We start from the raw sequence: 13443 nt of genomic DNA on the forward strand, positions 1-13443 counted from the left end.
CGAAAATATTAAATATTTTTTCAATAAAGCGCTACCTAAAATATTATTTTTTTTTCTATTGGAAATGTTAAAAAAATAACATTTCCGGTAAGGCCTTTCCTTAGCCGTATATTAGGGTTGTCGTACAACATAACTACCTTATCGGATGATGTCTCATGTGCGGTAGCCTTAATATACAACTAAAGAAAGACGTTACCGAAAATATTAATATTTTTTAATATTTCCTGTAAAATACTATCTAAAATATTTTTTTTTCTCTTAGCGTTGACCTTCTATTTTTATTACCAAAAATAAGAAACAAGTTAATCTCCTCTTTTATATCATTATTTTTTTGAAGAGTAAATTGGATAACTTATACAAATAGTCTCTCGACTATAGTATATTTCTTTATTTAGTATTTTGACTATTAAAAGTTACAAAATGGTCATCGGGATTGCTTTGTTGAGTCCCGTGACTATTAAAAGTTATAAAATATGACAACAGTTTGAGTTAAACGTTAACATGATGACTGAGATATGATAAAATATGATTCATAATCTCAAGTGAGTATCATATCTCAGTCAACATGTTAACGTCTAACTTAGACGATCGATAAATTGTTAACAAAAAAGGATGAGTTTATAACATAATGAATAGTCGAGTGATCATTTTATAACTTTTCAGTGTCGTCACTCAATAAAACAATTCCTTACAATCGAGAGACTATTTTATGAGTTTTTAATAGTCAGATAACTCAATAAAGAGTATCCTATAGTCGGGGAAAGTTTGTATACTTTACCCATGAAATTATTGATTCGATTAGAAATTAAAAAACAATTTAATCTCGTCTTTTTTTTTTTCTTGGTAGAATATTTAAAAAACGATTAAAAATTTCCAATAATGCTACAAAAAGACATAACTAATTAGTTTCCGGCACAACTCAACGACTAGACAAAGATTTATTGTGTCAGATTGGGTATATTTTACACAATTAAATATAATTTAATTTCGTAAATGTACTAGCCTTTAAAACGACAAGAAGGGTCAAAGGAAAAAATATTAAATTTTGGTCCGTCGAGTTTACAATGATTATATATAACTATATATAATTCAAAAAATAATATAAATTAATGCATTGTATTTTGTTATTGAAATCAATAAAGAAGTGATACGTTTTGGGTAAATTAAAATAATGGGAAATTGTAGGGTTTGTATGTATTATTTTTGGGAGGCTAAGGAGTGAACAAGGTTTGTACACATTGAGCTCGAAACTCACACTCCTTTAGGCACGCATGCTGTCTGGCTCACCAAGTCAACACGCTAGTTATAACAAGGATAAACAACAATTTTAATTTCTTTAAGTACTTATACTTTCAAATTTTTTACAATTATATCTGAAGTTTAGTTTTTATTTCATTTTAGTACATGTGATCAAAATTTAACGTTAAAAGTTTTTTTAAAAAAACTGAAAGTTTATGTACTAACGCATTAATTTTTAATAACAGGGAACTAAAATGAAATAAAAACTAAACGTTATTTATGATTTTGAAAAAAATGAAAGTTTAAGTACTAAAATAAGCTAAAATTAACAGTTTAGATATTAAATGCATAGTTTACTCAATTTATTTATTTTTGGGTATGATAATAATTTCTTAATTAGATTTTTTAAAATTATATTTTTTATATAAACTATTTTCTTTCATTTAAGTCTTATAGTTAAAATTCATCACCTTAATAAACTATACCATTTCAGAACAAGGCTTTCTTCTTTTTGAGGGTATTTTTGCGAGGTTTTTAAATGTCGGTGAACTTTATAAAGGAAATCGATTTCGACTTTAATGGAATCAGGCTTGATTTATTTAATATATTACCATAATACCATTGTTACTCAAGCTACTCGGGTCCGGGTATTTTATCTTCATATTGAATCGTATTTCGAATTTAATTAATTTTTAGATAAAGTACACAAACGATTCCTGATTATAAGACAATAATTTATTGAGTTGATTAATTATTAAAAATTATAAGAAATTGTTTTGTTGAGTCCATCGATTATTAAAAGTTACAAAATGATCACTCGACTATTAATTATGTTGCAAACCCATTCTTTTTCATTAAAATTTTGACGACAATATAAGATGCACGTTAACTTGCTGACTGAGATATGATAAAATCTGATCTCATAGTCTCAAATGATTATCATATCGCAGTCAACATGTCGACTTCCAACTCATACGACTGTTATATTTTTAACGAAAAATGACGAGTTTGGAACATAATGAATAGTCGAGTGATTATTTCATAACTTTAATAGTCAAGAGATTCAACAAATGAACTCCCTATAGTCGATGAATCATTTTGTAACTTTTAATAGTCAAGAGACCCAACAACCTGTTCCGATCCGCCTCGTCCAAAAGCTCGAGTTGCATTATGTCACAAACGAGGCTAAGATCGGCTATCGATGGTTGGTTTACACCGAGCAAAAAGGGTCCGTTACCCTCAAGCCAAAACGACTCGATCTTCGATAGAGCTGCGGACAGGATCTTCTCACCTTCCGCAACTCTTTCGGGATTAAACGTACGGTGAAAAACAGGCGCCACAACAGAATTCTGAACAATTGTGACTGTAAAACACAAGCAATTTCAAAAGGAGCACTGATATACATAAGCACAACACAAGCATAATAGAACTAGAGATTTTGATGCATTTCAGGGTTTAATTATTATGCACCTGGACCACGGCGTAAGTTGGAGTGATGCCAATCCAACACCGAGTGTATCTTGCTTCTCTTGAAAATATCAGACGGATACCTCGAAAGAAAGAAGCAAAAACTCGTTACAATCGGATTCAACTGCATACGTTTCGGTCACACAGGAACAGGAAGGTACTGAGAATTTTATGTTAGGAGGGACCAACAGTTCAAAATTCTAGGGACTAGGGATTTGAGATTAGCGTATGAGTTAGTTAACATCATAGAACACTGAGCCATTAACATACCATCGAATTCGTTTAGCCATCGATGAGAAATATGAACAAGCGACTGCTCTTACCAATGGTCTGCAACTCCAGGATATGAACAAGCAAGATAGATAAGAATGGCATGACTGCAACAACAACGACAAAAATAAATAGATAAATAATGAATTGTAATGGAATCTTTGAAGAAAGGGGGCAAAAGGGGTCCTTATTTACCTCTCAAAGAGCTTGAATTCTCCATCAACAATGGCGGGCAGCTGATTCAGGGGATTAATTTCTGCAACGAAACGATTGGACAAAACAAGTACACAGAGCCATTAGTCTGCTGAATTAATTTGAATAGTGAATTAAGAAGGTGAAGAATCGAATACCTGAAAATTCAGGAGTACAATGTTCACGCTTTGCGATATCTACTCTGACCTCCTCAAATTCTATACCATTCACCCTAATTTACCAACAACAACAACAACAAAAAAGGAAAAGTGAAGGAAAATTTCAAACGAGAAGAAAATCTCACAGATAACATAGATCTAAAAAGGTAGAAAAAGTACTTGCAGAAGATGATGACAGCTCGAACTGGCTGAGATCGGCGATATGAGTACACTTTTAGCTTCATATCGCTATACTTTTTTCTTTGTTTAGCTTGCTATGCTTCTGCAGGTTTAAATTCTTCCCACTTATCTAAGAAGAAACTAGTGGGAATAATGATGTGGCTATTTAAATATAAGCAAATGTAAAAGCACCATGCACGCCAACAATGCAAATTTGAAAGACGTGTGTATATGCGGTTCAATGAATGTGATGAATTCCGACAAAGATAAGTTCAACATCGTTGAAATATATAAGCAAAGAGCACTATGCATGCCAATGGCAAAACTTTCGAGATAATGTTCTGAAAGAAATTAATTCACGAGCTAATGCACTCCCAAGATTAATTGCTCAAATAGGGTGAAATCTACAGTGTTGGCCGTAGGTCGCCATGCACTCCAGGCGACCTACCCTTGCTCAAACAGAGAGAATGAACGTGTTGCATGACACATGCACGTCCCAACACATAGGTCGCCATGCCCTCTGGGTGACCTAGCCTCGCTCGGCTGCCCTCGGATTCCCTCGCATAGCTCGCTCGGTTGCCCTCGGATGCCCTCGCATAGCTCGTTCGGATGGCCTCGGATGCCCAACGTGTTGGGATGTGCATGACACATGCAATCTCTTGTAGCTCGCCGGGAAGACATGACGACCTACGGCCAACACTGTGGATTTCACCTTATTTGAGCAATTAATCTTGGGAGTGTTTTATCTCGTGAATTAATTTTTTCTAGAACATTATCTTGAAAGTTTTGCCGCATGCCAATAATGCATGTTTGAACGACGCCTGTATATGTGGTTCGATGAACGACGATAAAGAAATATATGATTTTTGAATCATGATCATAAATTTAAGTTATGATTACATTTACGTATTCGATTACGTTGGTTGTATCATGATTTTGATACTAACGATGTTGTTACGGTTATTACGAGTATCCGATTATATAATAACAATTTTAAAAGGTATATTTACCATTATATAAAGATCGTTATTTTGATAGCACGTCATTATTTAAATCTCTGATTATAATATGATTTGACACATATTTTATTTGATTTTTAATAAAAATAATATTTATTTGAAGGATTATAGTAATAAATATTTATCAAATTATTTTCAACAAATTATGTAATACCCAAAAATTGGGTTAAATTGAAGTGCTAATAAGTTTACTAGTCTATTTGGGAACTCTTTTAAAATATGGGGCTTTGGGTTATAATTAACCCATAAATTTTGGGGTTTGAATACCCAAAACCCGCATTCACCGTTACTATTTAGGGTGTGTTTGGTTCACGGAATATAAGATTACTTACGGGAATAGGATTACCGGAATGTAACATTGCATAACACATTACTCGGAATGTTGCATTGTTGTGTTTGGTTTGTTTAGCAAGAATGTAAGATTACAGTGTTTGGTTAAAAAAATAAAATATTATTGAAATGTATATTTTATTAAATTGTCTTTATTATATATTTATTTTTTAACAAGTTGAATTTGACTATAATTAATTTATATATTTTCTTTAAAAAAATTTAAATTCATAAAATTTATATAATATTTTTACACAATTGAAAAGATAAATAGGTTTAATGAAAGGGTAAAATTTTATTTTAACTCCTGAACTTCATATAAAATTTTAATTATGGATTTTTTTTTGTAAATCTAAAATAGTTTAAGGATAAATTTACAATTTAACCTTCGTAGAATTTTTTTATTCAACGACAGAAGAAAGATATTTTTGAAACTTTTTAAGGGCATTTTAGTCCAAAATGCCAGGAATATAACAATACCTAAGGGAAAGGGGAATCACATTCCCGATAATAAGCCCCCAAAATATCACTGTTGGGAATAACTTATTACCGGGGTTGGGAATCTTTGCAATCCAAACGGGGGAATCACATTCCATTCCCCCCGATAATCACATTTCATTCCCCCCGGTAATCTTAGATAACCTTATCCAAACGCCCCCTTAGTATTTTGGAAAAAAAATGGGCACCTTAGTCGGTTCTCTCTCTCAACAAAATATTTTTGGTTTTTCTTTGATTCGTTGCTAACTGAGAGAAGGTGTTCAACACCTCTGGTACCATTGCATTCATCTTGTCGACCCTATTCACCAACACCGTTTGCAATCAGTGAAGTTTCGAATGTTCGAGTTTCGCTAAAAACCCTATCTTCATCGATCTTTTTCGCAAACTAACCTGATAAGTGATTCCTAGTAGTTGAAATTATTTTTCTGTAAATTTTGGTATTTTTTAAGCCACCATAAAGTTCTGCACGTGCTCCCACGCGCCACCTTGCGCTTGTGGGATTCGTCCGATAGTTTGGACTGGCTGAACCGGTCACAGAACCGTTTGACTGATCTATTGACTGTTGACTGTTGACTTTTTCCAAAACCACCTACCTTAATGTTTTCAATGTATTGAGTCCATTTTCGTTATCCGTTTGACCAAATTCTAACCCGAAAGCCCTATTTTACATCGTTTATTGCTTAAAGTCATGATTTAATTAAGTAAACTGTGGGATTTTGGACTCACTTTCTGATATTGATTTTCGAAGGTGATCACGCTTTTCAGCATCATTTACCAGTTGACAATGACCATTCTTGCTTAACTCAGTTCGATTCTATATGTTTGTCTCGAGATAAACTTAAGTATTATTTAGTGATTTTATAGTCTTTTACCGTTTAGATTTATGGATTATGTATTCATAGACTAGTACTGTTTTAGGTTCCTATTCCGTAGGACCTAATACTATTAACATGGGAAACGTAAGGCTTGACTGATATGCATTTTTCTCTTATAGGTGTGTCCCCTTGACGTGTTCAATATATTTAATGTGTTATGTTATATGTTGCTATCTGTAAACATGTTTGTGATATGATTATATATATATACGCGATATATATGACTTCTTAATACTGTGAAATCACCATTGATTTGCATGTTGGTGCATTTATGATATCTAGGGATGGCAACTCAACCCGAATCCGACGGGTTCCGACCCGACCCGATCGGGTCGGATTTTTTTTTAAAAAAATTCGGGTTCGGGTCGGGTCGGGTTTTTTTTAAATGTACTGTTCGGGGCGGGGCGGGTCGGGTTTAGGGTGAAAAAAATCCGACTCGACCCGACCCGAAAAATATATATAATTTTATCCTATATATTTAGGGATAATTACAATAATGTCCCTCCATATATAATTTTTTTCAATTAAGTCACTGTTTTCATTGAATAATTTTTTTTTTTAATTTCGGGTCGGGTCGGGTCGGGTTTCTAAGTCATATATTCGGGTCGGGTCGGGTCGGGTGAAACCTTAATTTCGTCGGGTCGGGTCGGGTCACGGGTGAAAAACCCTTTCTTCTCGGGTCGGGTCGGGTGGCCCAAAAACCTGACCCGACCCATTGCCATCCCTAATGATATCTGCATGAGATCCTCTATGGAGAGCATAATCCATGTCTTGATTCTGCATGAGATTTATTCCCCGTCCTGATTCTGCATGGGATTTATTCCCCGTTCTGACATCTGTATGAGATAAATTCCCCGTTCTGACATCTGCATGGGATAAATTTCCCGTTCTGACATCTACATGAGATTATAACTCTGTCCTGACTCTGTTTAGGATCCTCAACTGAGGGCTAAATTCTCATTCTGATTTTGGTATTCAGTTTTTGATGTCTCCTTGTAAGGTAATGTGCATATTCTATTGATTCAGAACGAAAGGTAAGGTTGTGAATTTCTATTGAGACATTCTGCTGGTAAAATATCTAAATTCTAATATTGATCGATTATTATTTTGTTTATTATTTTATACTTGAATTTTTCTACGCTGCGGTATTACCTGGTTAAATTTTAGATGACACATTGAGTCTTGTAGCTCACTCTGTTTTTGTCTTTATTTTTCAGATTATCTAGATATATGACCAGTTTGGTTATCAGAAGTATGGTCTCAATTATACACTGTATGCGGTTTAATATTTACTTTTCAACCTTCTTAAAATGTGGCATGAGTATATTTTTTATTTTTTATTCGGTAAACATTTTTTCAAAACGACTTAATAAAAATGTTCATTCGTAAATCGTATATGTGATCAACATAGCCACCCTGATTCAGTTGTAACTCCTATGCTGGGTCTAGGGGGCTACAAATTAAATTTTCAGTATTAAAGTAAAAATATTTGTATAAAATTAATAAAAATGAATGTGATGAAATTCGAATACATATATGGAATAGATTCACTTACACTATATAAAACTAATAAGTTTTACACTAATTTATAACTATTAGATTAAAATAAATAAATAGTTTAAATTTAATTAAAATGTATAAACTATAAATAAATATCTTTTAGCTTACAGTAAAACAATATCTACTTTTGCTCCGATCCCAAATTTCAAAACCTAAAATCTCAAACCTAAAACCCCTCCCTCAAACCTCAAATCCTAAATCTTAAACCTTAAAACTTCAACCATAAATCTTAAATCTATTATTTTGTTGAGTTAAAGATATGTTTATTTGTATATTACAAATTTAATTAAATCTAAATAATATATATTTGATTGATGGAAACTGGGTCAGCAATAAGCTTGCACGTCCGTTCTTTCATGAAAACGAAACCCTATTCTTAGTGTGTTATTTAGGGATGGACCTTTCATTGCGTAACCTCGATTCATATCATCGACTCAATTTCAACCCTAGTTTATGATTGCCTTTAGCATTTACTAAGTAAAGAAAGTTCGAAATTACATGCATGCAATGACCCTTAGTTGAATCGGATTCCTATATCAATGGTTCGAGGTCGAGATCAAACAACTCACTCTCGTTGTCTTCCACAAACCCTATTCTCTTTCTTCTTCTTCTTTATTTTGTTTTCCTTCTTTCTTTGCCATCTGCGCCTAAGGTTTTCTTATCAAGAAGGATATGGCATTCAGTGGGACAACAGAGAAATGCAGATCTTGTGATAAGACTGTTCATTTCTACGACATGACATCTGCTGATGGAGTCCCTTATCACAAGACTTGCTTCAGATGCAGCAAATGCAATGGACTCCTCGTTGTACGTTTACGTATACATACATATATACGTACACATGTACAGTATTTATACGCGTATTTACTACTGTATACAGGTGAGCACCTATTGTGCAAGGGATGGTGTCCTTTATTGCAAGCCTCACTTTGAGCAAGTCTGCAAGGCGACTGGCACTTATACATCCAAAGGTGACGAGAAAAAAAAACTCTTTAATTGCATTGGTATTAACATTCACATTTGATTCTCTAATAATGTTCTTTTAATGATTTTTCAGATAAACCTAAGCCAAATGGACTGGTAAACTCGAAAATTTCTTGAAATTTCGTATTCTTTACTATGTTGATGTGATTATTCATATGTTCGAATCGTATTGTTTTATTTGTACAGCAAAGGGCTCCAAGCAAAGTTGCAGCCATGTTCTCCGGCACTCAAGAGAAATGTGGAGTTTGCAAGAAAACTTGCTACCCATTGGAGAAGGTCTACTAACTAGATTCGTATTTTTAATCTTTTTTATATATATATTCATGTCGGATTTTCGTGTCTAATATATTCTCAAACATGTTCGTGTACATTAATGAATCCGGGATATATTAACAGGTGACTGTGGAGGGAGAAATATATCATAAAAATTGCTTCAGGTGTGCACATGGAGGTTGCTTCCTTACAACATCTTCATATGCAGCATTAGATGGCTTCCTCTATTGCAAGCACCACTTTTCACAGCTGTTCAAGGAGACAGGCAGTTACAGTCACCTCACCAAGACGACTTCGATGAAGAAACCGTCCGCCGGAGAAGCCGATTCAGAATCGAAAGGGGACGATAACGAAGTGACGAGCACGGAAACCGAGGCTCAAACTGCCGAGGAGCATGACCAATGATGGGAATGCTTTAAAACTTGAACCGCCATGGGACATTAACGAGCTTTAAAATCTCAGTATTGGGGTGTTTGATCACAGTATTATCGTACGGAAATCAAGATTGCTGTATGCCTGCATCCCTTTGAATTCATTTGTGCGGAGATTTTATTTTGATTTGAAGTCTATGTCTTATTAATATAGTTGCACAGATTCATTTCTTCGAATTTATTTTGATATAAATTGAATATATTTTAATTTTTAAATATTCGATTTTACTTTATAACAAGTAATTTTAATTATAGTTTGACATTATTTGGGATTGTATATAAACTTGTATTGTAATTTCATAAATAATATTTTTCACCATCTGAATTTTTTCTTCTTATGTGATCGATCTCTTTTTTTTTTCTTTCAATTTCGTTTTTTTATTATTGTTTCTTCTTTTTTTTCTTTTCATTCTCGCATTATATTTTCATTAATCCAATGAATCTTTTATCGATCGTTGTTTGATGAGGTTATACTTCTCCATATTCGAAGATTTAAATAATCACTCAAACTTTTCAAATCTAAGAAAGTTTCTAAACTCTTAAAAATTGATAATTTTTTTGTGTTTACTTTTACAAGTATTAAAGATTTTTTTTAAAATTAAATCGATTAAAGAATTAAAGATAACGAAATAATTTATTAGTGCTTATAGTAATTGCAAAAGTCATAAAAATGATGGTTTTCAATAAGGGTGTTTAATGAGTTGAACAGCTCGTGAGCAGGTCAAACTTGATTCGGTCAAAACTTGATAAAAGCTCGAATCGAGTTGACTCGACTCAAACTCGACTCGAGGCCTTAACGAGTTGAGTCGAGCAAAGTCCAACTCGATTCGATAAGTTCGTGATCAACTCGTTAATTTTTTATAACTTTTTAATAGTTATCTTGAAAAATTATTTCATTCAAAAAATTACTAATTTACTAATATATAATAAAAATGATAAATTAGTAATCTATTAATTATCTAATAAATAATTAAAAATACTACATTATTATTTAATAATTATTATTTTACTACACCCAAAAACCAAACCCTAATTATTATTTTAATGTATCAATGAATTGTTATTTTGGTTTTTAGACTTTGGTTTTTAGACTTTGAATTTGTTTCATCCACTCTTTTGAAAAAAAAAATGTTTAAATTTATTAATTTATGTTTATATTAAGTTTTCTATGTTATTAATAAATTTTACTTATAGTTAAAAAAAAAAATTCGGTAAACTTAACAAGCAACTAGGCGAGCAACAAATTTTCTTAACGAGCACGAGTCGAGCAAAAATTTAACGAGCTTAACGAGAAAAGAGTCGTGTTGAGCAACAAAATTTTGTAACGAGCATGAGTCGAACACTACCCAACTCTCGGTCGAATCGCTGTTTAAGTCCCCTAGTTTTCAACTGCGACTAAAAGTAGGGCGGAAAATCATGATTGTAATAGGAGTTTAAGCGATAATTTACAAGAATTTTGGAGTTTAAAACTAATTTATTTCAAATCAAAGTGGAGCCAGATATCTAATTATAATTAATTACACCAAATGAATAAACAAATATTGGAATCTTCAACGTAATTTAAAAATCATCAAAGCATTGACTTACAACACCATCTAACTCCTCATAGAAACGTGATTGCGTTCAGACAGACAATGCGATCCCACAATGTAATGACGTAATCTAGACACTAAATGCGTTTTATCCTAAAACTTAAACTCGATTTGAATTAATCTAAATATAATTAAATTATAATCAAATAAATAAAAGAAACAAAAATCATTTAATTGGGTGAGTTTTAAATTTTAAAATTTTATATTATTTATATTCTAGTATATATTAAACACAAATATATTTATGGTATAATGATGATGCCATTACATGTTATATAGAAAACTATTTAGGAAACAATGGTGCTGCCATTTGTCGATGTCGGATTCGGTCACATGATGAAATCATTCACTTGAAGTAAACCACCACCAATATTTTAATGGGTAAATTACATTAAAGGTTAGGGATAGATCGAAGGGGTGGATTCGGGCAGTCGTCCCCTGAAAATTTAAAATTATCATATATTTTAAATTTTTTATGTATTTTTTATTGAAAATTTGTTTCGTCCCCCTAGAATTTTAATTCACCCCTAACATAAAATCATGCGTCCGTCCCTGCTAAAGATCACTTACATTATGTTCAAATTGAATAAAAAGATCATTAAAACTTTGAATTGATATAAAATGATCATTATATTTATCAAATTATTAAAAAAATATCATTAAATTTTATTTAACTGTTATAAAATAGTTATTAAATTTATCAAAATTTTACTTATTAATATCAAAATTTTGACTATTTTGGTGAATTATCTATTTGGTACGTTATCTATTTTTGTATTTATGTTTGATCATCTAACTATTTTTATTTTTTTAAATTAAATTATCAAAATAATCAGGTAAAAATAATTCAATGAACTCTAGTAGCTTTATTTTTACTTCTTTTTTTTGTTGATAAATTATAAATATAGTCTTAATCTTAATTAGAAGGAGGTGAAGGAGAAGAATTAGAATATTCCTAGTTGATGTATAATCTATAACCTACGAGAATATTAGATAATAAATATGAATAATTTGACAAACTGATAAAATGTACTCTACTCTAATATATTTTATTCTAATTTATTTTTTTGTCCTTCAGTTACAAGGCTTCGCTTTGATTAATCTGGACCGACTCAAGTCGTACACCTGGTTTTGGTGGGTGAGTCTCCCAGCGTTGATTTTTTACAAACACAAAGACTCAAACTTAAGACCTTACTTAAACGATATCAAGTTGTTTAACATTTGAACTGGCTCCATTGATATTCTAATTTAATCTTAGAAATAGAATAAAAATCCAAATTGTCATCAACACCGATTCAAAAGTGTAAAGTCAACGCACAGAACAGTTCTTCAAGTTAACACTCCACCAAACTGAAAAGGACCGATTTAGTCTATCTTCACTGTTTCATAATGGGTAGATTGACTAGATTCAGCCAAATTTGAAGGGCGTTTCTGTCAGTACAAGAAAATTAATATAACTAGTTTTAGCTTACATGTTATATATATATAGTAGCTTGATTCATTGGTCCATATGAAAACACTGTCCACACCTTCATCTTCAACCTCAACCCATTTCCAGAATCATCTTACGGTTCATCTCCCCGTTATCATCATCATCACAACAATGATCATCTTCAACCTCAAGTTCGTGTTCATCTTCTTCACGATCACACTTTCCTCCATCAACCTCTCGAGTTGTCGTTACACCCATCGAAGCCTAATAAATGAAGCTGAAGGGAAACCAACGACGGCGAGCTTCTCGACATGGCAGCATTTACCGGCAGCAAAATCTCCGGAGAGTCGACCGGTTTATGAAGTTTCGTATCGGACAGTTCCCGGAGGACCGAACCCTCTCCACAACTGATTAGATGATAATAATAGTTCAGTTCTTTGTTCTTTCCTTTCCTTTTTCCTTAGCAGTCATGTATATGTATTTTAGTATAACAGACACTGTCATTCGCGGCGGTTGGTGGTGGTTCCGCGCCGTGTAAAGTGGGAACATGGTGATGATGATGAAGAAGAAACGGCCACCGACTAAAAGTTTACATATTTTGAGGAAGAATTGATGAAGTGTGCTACTTTTTAGATCTTCGTTTTATTTTATTTTTATTATTGTTTTAGAGGTCAAACCCACTTTTTGGTGGCTTTCTTTGATGTTATTTCCATGAATAAATTAAAGCCATAGGAACATGATTAATTATGTATACATGCAACTGCTATCAATAAGATGAAGCTCTATATTTATTTTTATAATTCATAGATGAGTTGTGTTGACTAGCAAATCATAACACCCAAACGTATATACACATGTTCAATTTGAATTGTAGAAAAAGAAATATATATGTACTTTAATAAAAAAATGTGATCTTTGTATTATTTTTTTAATGGACCATTCA

General features: G+C 32.4%; 2 protein-coding genes across 3 annotated transcripts; one reads left to right on the forward strand and one right to left on the reverse strand.

Moving 5' to 3' along the window:
* Positions 1 to 2181: 2181 nt before the first annotated feature.
* Positions 2182 to 3571, reverse strand: LOC120200047 (glutathione S-transferase T1-like). The gene is made up of 6 exons (XM_039200988.1): positions 3507 to 3571; positions 3327 to 3400; positions 3172 to 3232; positions 3030 to 3083; positions 2710 to 2789; positions 2182 to 2602 (listed from the first exon to the last, which is right to left on the reverse strand). The coding sequence occupies exons 1-6, from the start codon at positions 3569 to 3571 to the stop codon at positions 2319 to 2321; spliced, it is 618 nt and encodes a 205-aa protein (XP_039056919.1). The 3' UTR covers positions 2182 to 2318.
* A 4797-nt stretch (positions 3572 to 8368) lies between these two features.
* On the forward strand, positions 8369 to 9465 carry LOC120200022 (LIM domain-containing protein PLIM2c-like). Of its 2 annotated transcripts, none has more exons than XM_039200967.1 (5): positions 8369 to 8595; positions 8669 to 8759; positions 8846 to 8868; positions 8959 to 9048; positions 9169 to 9465. In XM_039200967.1, exons 1-5 carry the CDS (start codon positions 8461 to 8463, stop codon positions 9448 to 9450), a joined length of 621 nt encoding a protein of 206 aa, XP_039056898.1. In that variant the 5' UTR covers positions 8369 to 8460; the 3' UTR covers positions 9451 to 9465. The 2 variants fall into 2 exon arrangements, with proteins under 2 accessions (XP_039056898.1, XP_039056899.1); XM_039200968.1 differs by having other exon boundaries at positions 8849 to 8868.
* Positions 9466 to 13443: the final 3978 nt, after the last annotated feature.

The sequence above is a fragment of the Hibiscus syriacus genome, unplaced genomic scaffold (genome assembly GCF_006381635.1).
Source record: "Hibiscus syriacus cultivar Baekdansim isolate YM2019G1 unplaced genomic scaffold, ASM638163v2 tig00005929_pilon, whole genome shotgun sequence".
Classification (NCBI taxonomy): Eukaryota; Viridiplantae; Streptophyta; class Magnoliopsida; order Malvales; family Malvaceae; genus Hibiscus; species Hibiscus syriacus.

Coding starts and splice junctions, on each gene's coding strand:
- LOC120200047 (XM_039200988.1), bottom strand. CDS start 3,571: ATGAAGCTAAAAGTGTACTCATATCGCCGATCTCAGCCAGTTCGAGCT. Junction 2,790..3,029: donor CCTGGAGTTGCAGACCATTG/GTAAGAGCAGTC, acceptor CTTTCTTTCGAG/GTATCCGTCTGATATTTTCA. Junction 2,603..2,709: donor CAACTTACGCCGTGGTCCAG/GTGCATAATAAT, acceptor TGTGTTTTACAG/TCACAATTGTTCAGAATTCT.
- LOC120200022 (XM_039200967.1), top strand. CDS start 8,461: ATGGCATTCAGTGGGACAACAGAGAAATGCAGATCTTGTGATAAGACT. Junction 8,596..8,668: donor AATGCAATGGACTCCTCGTT/GTACGTTTACGT, acceptor TACTGTATACAG/GTGAGCACCTATTGTGCAAG. Junction 8,760..8,845: donor TGGCACTTATACATCCAAAG/GTGACGAGAAAA, acceptor ATGATTTTTCAG/ATAAACCTAAGCCAAATGGA.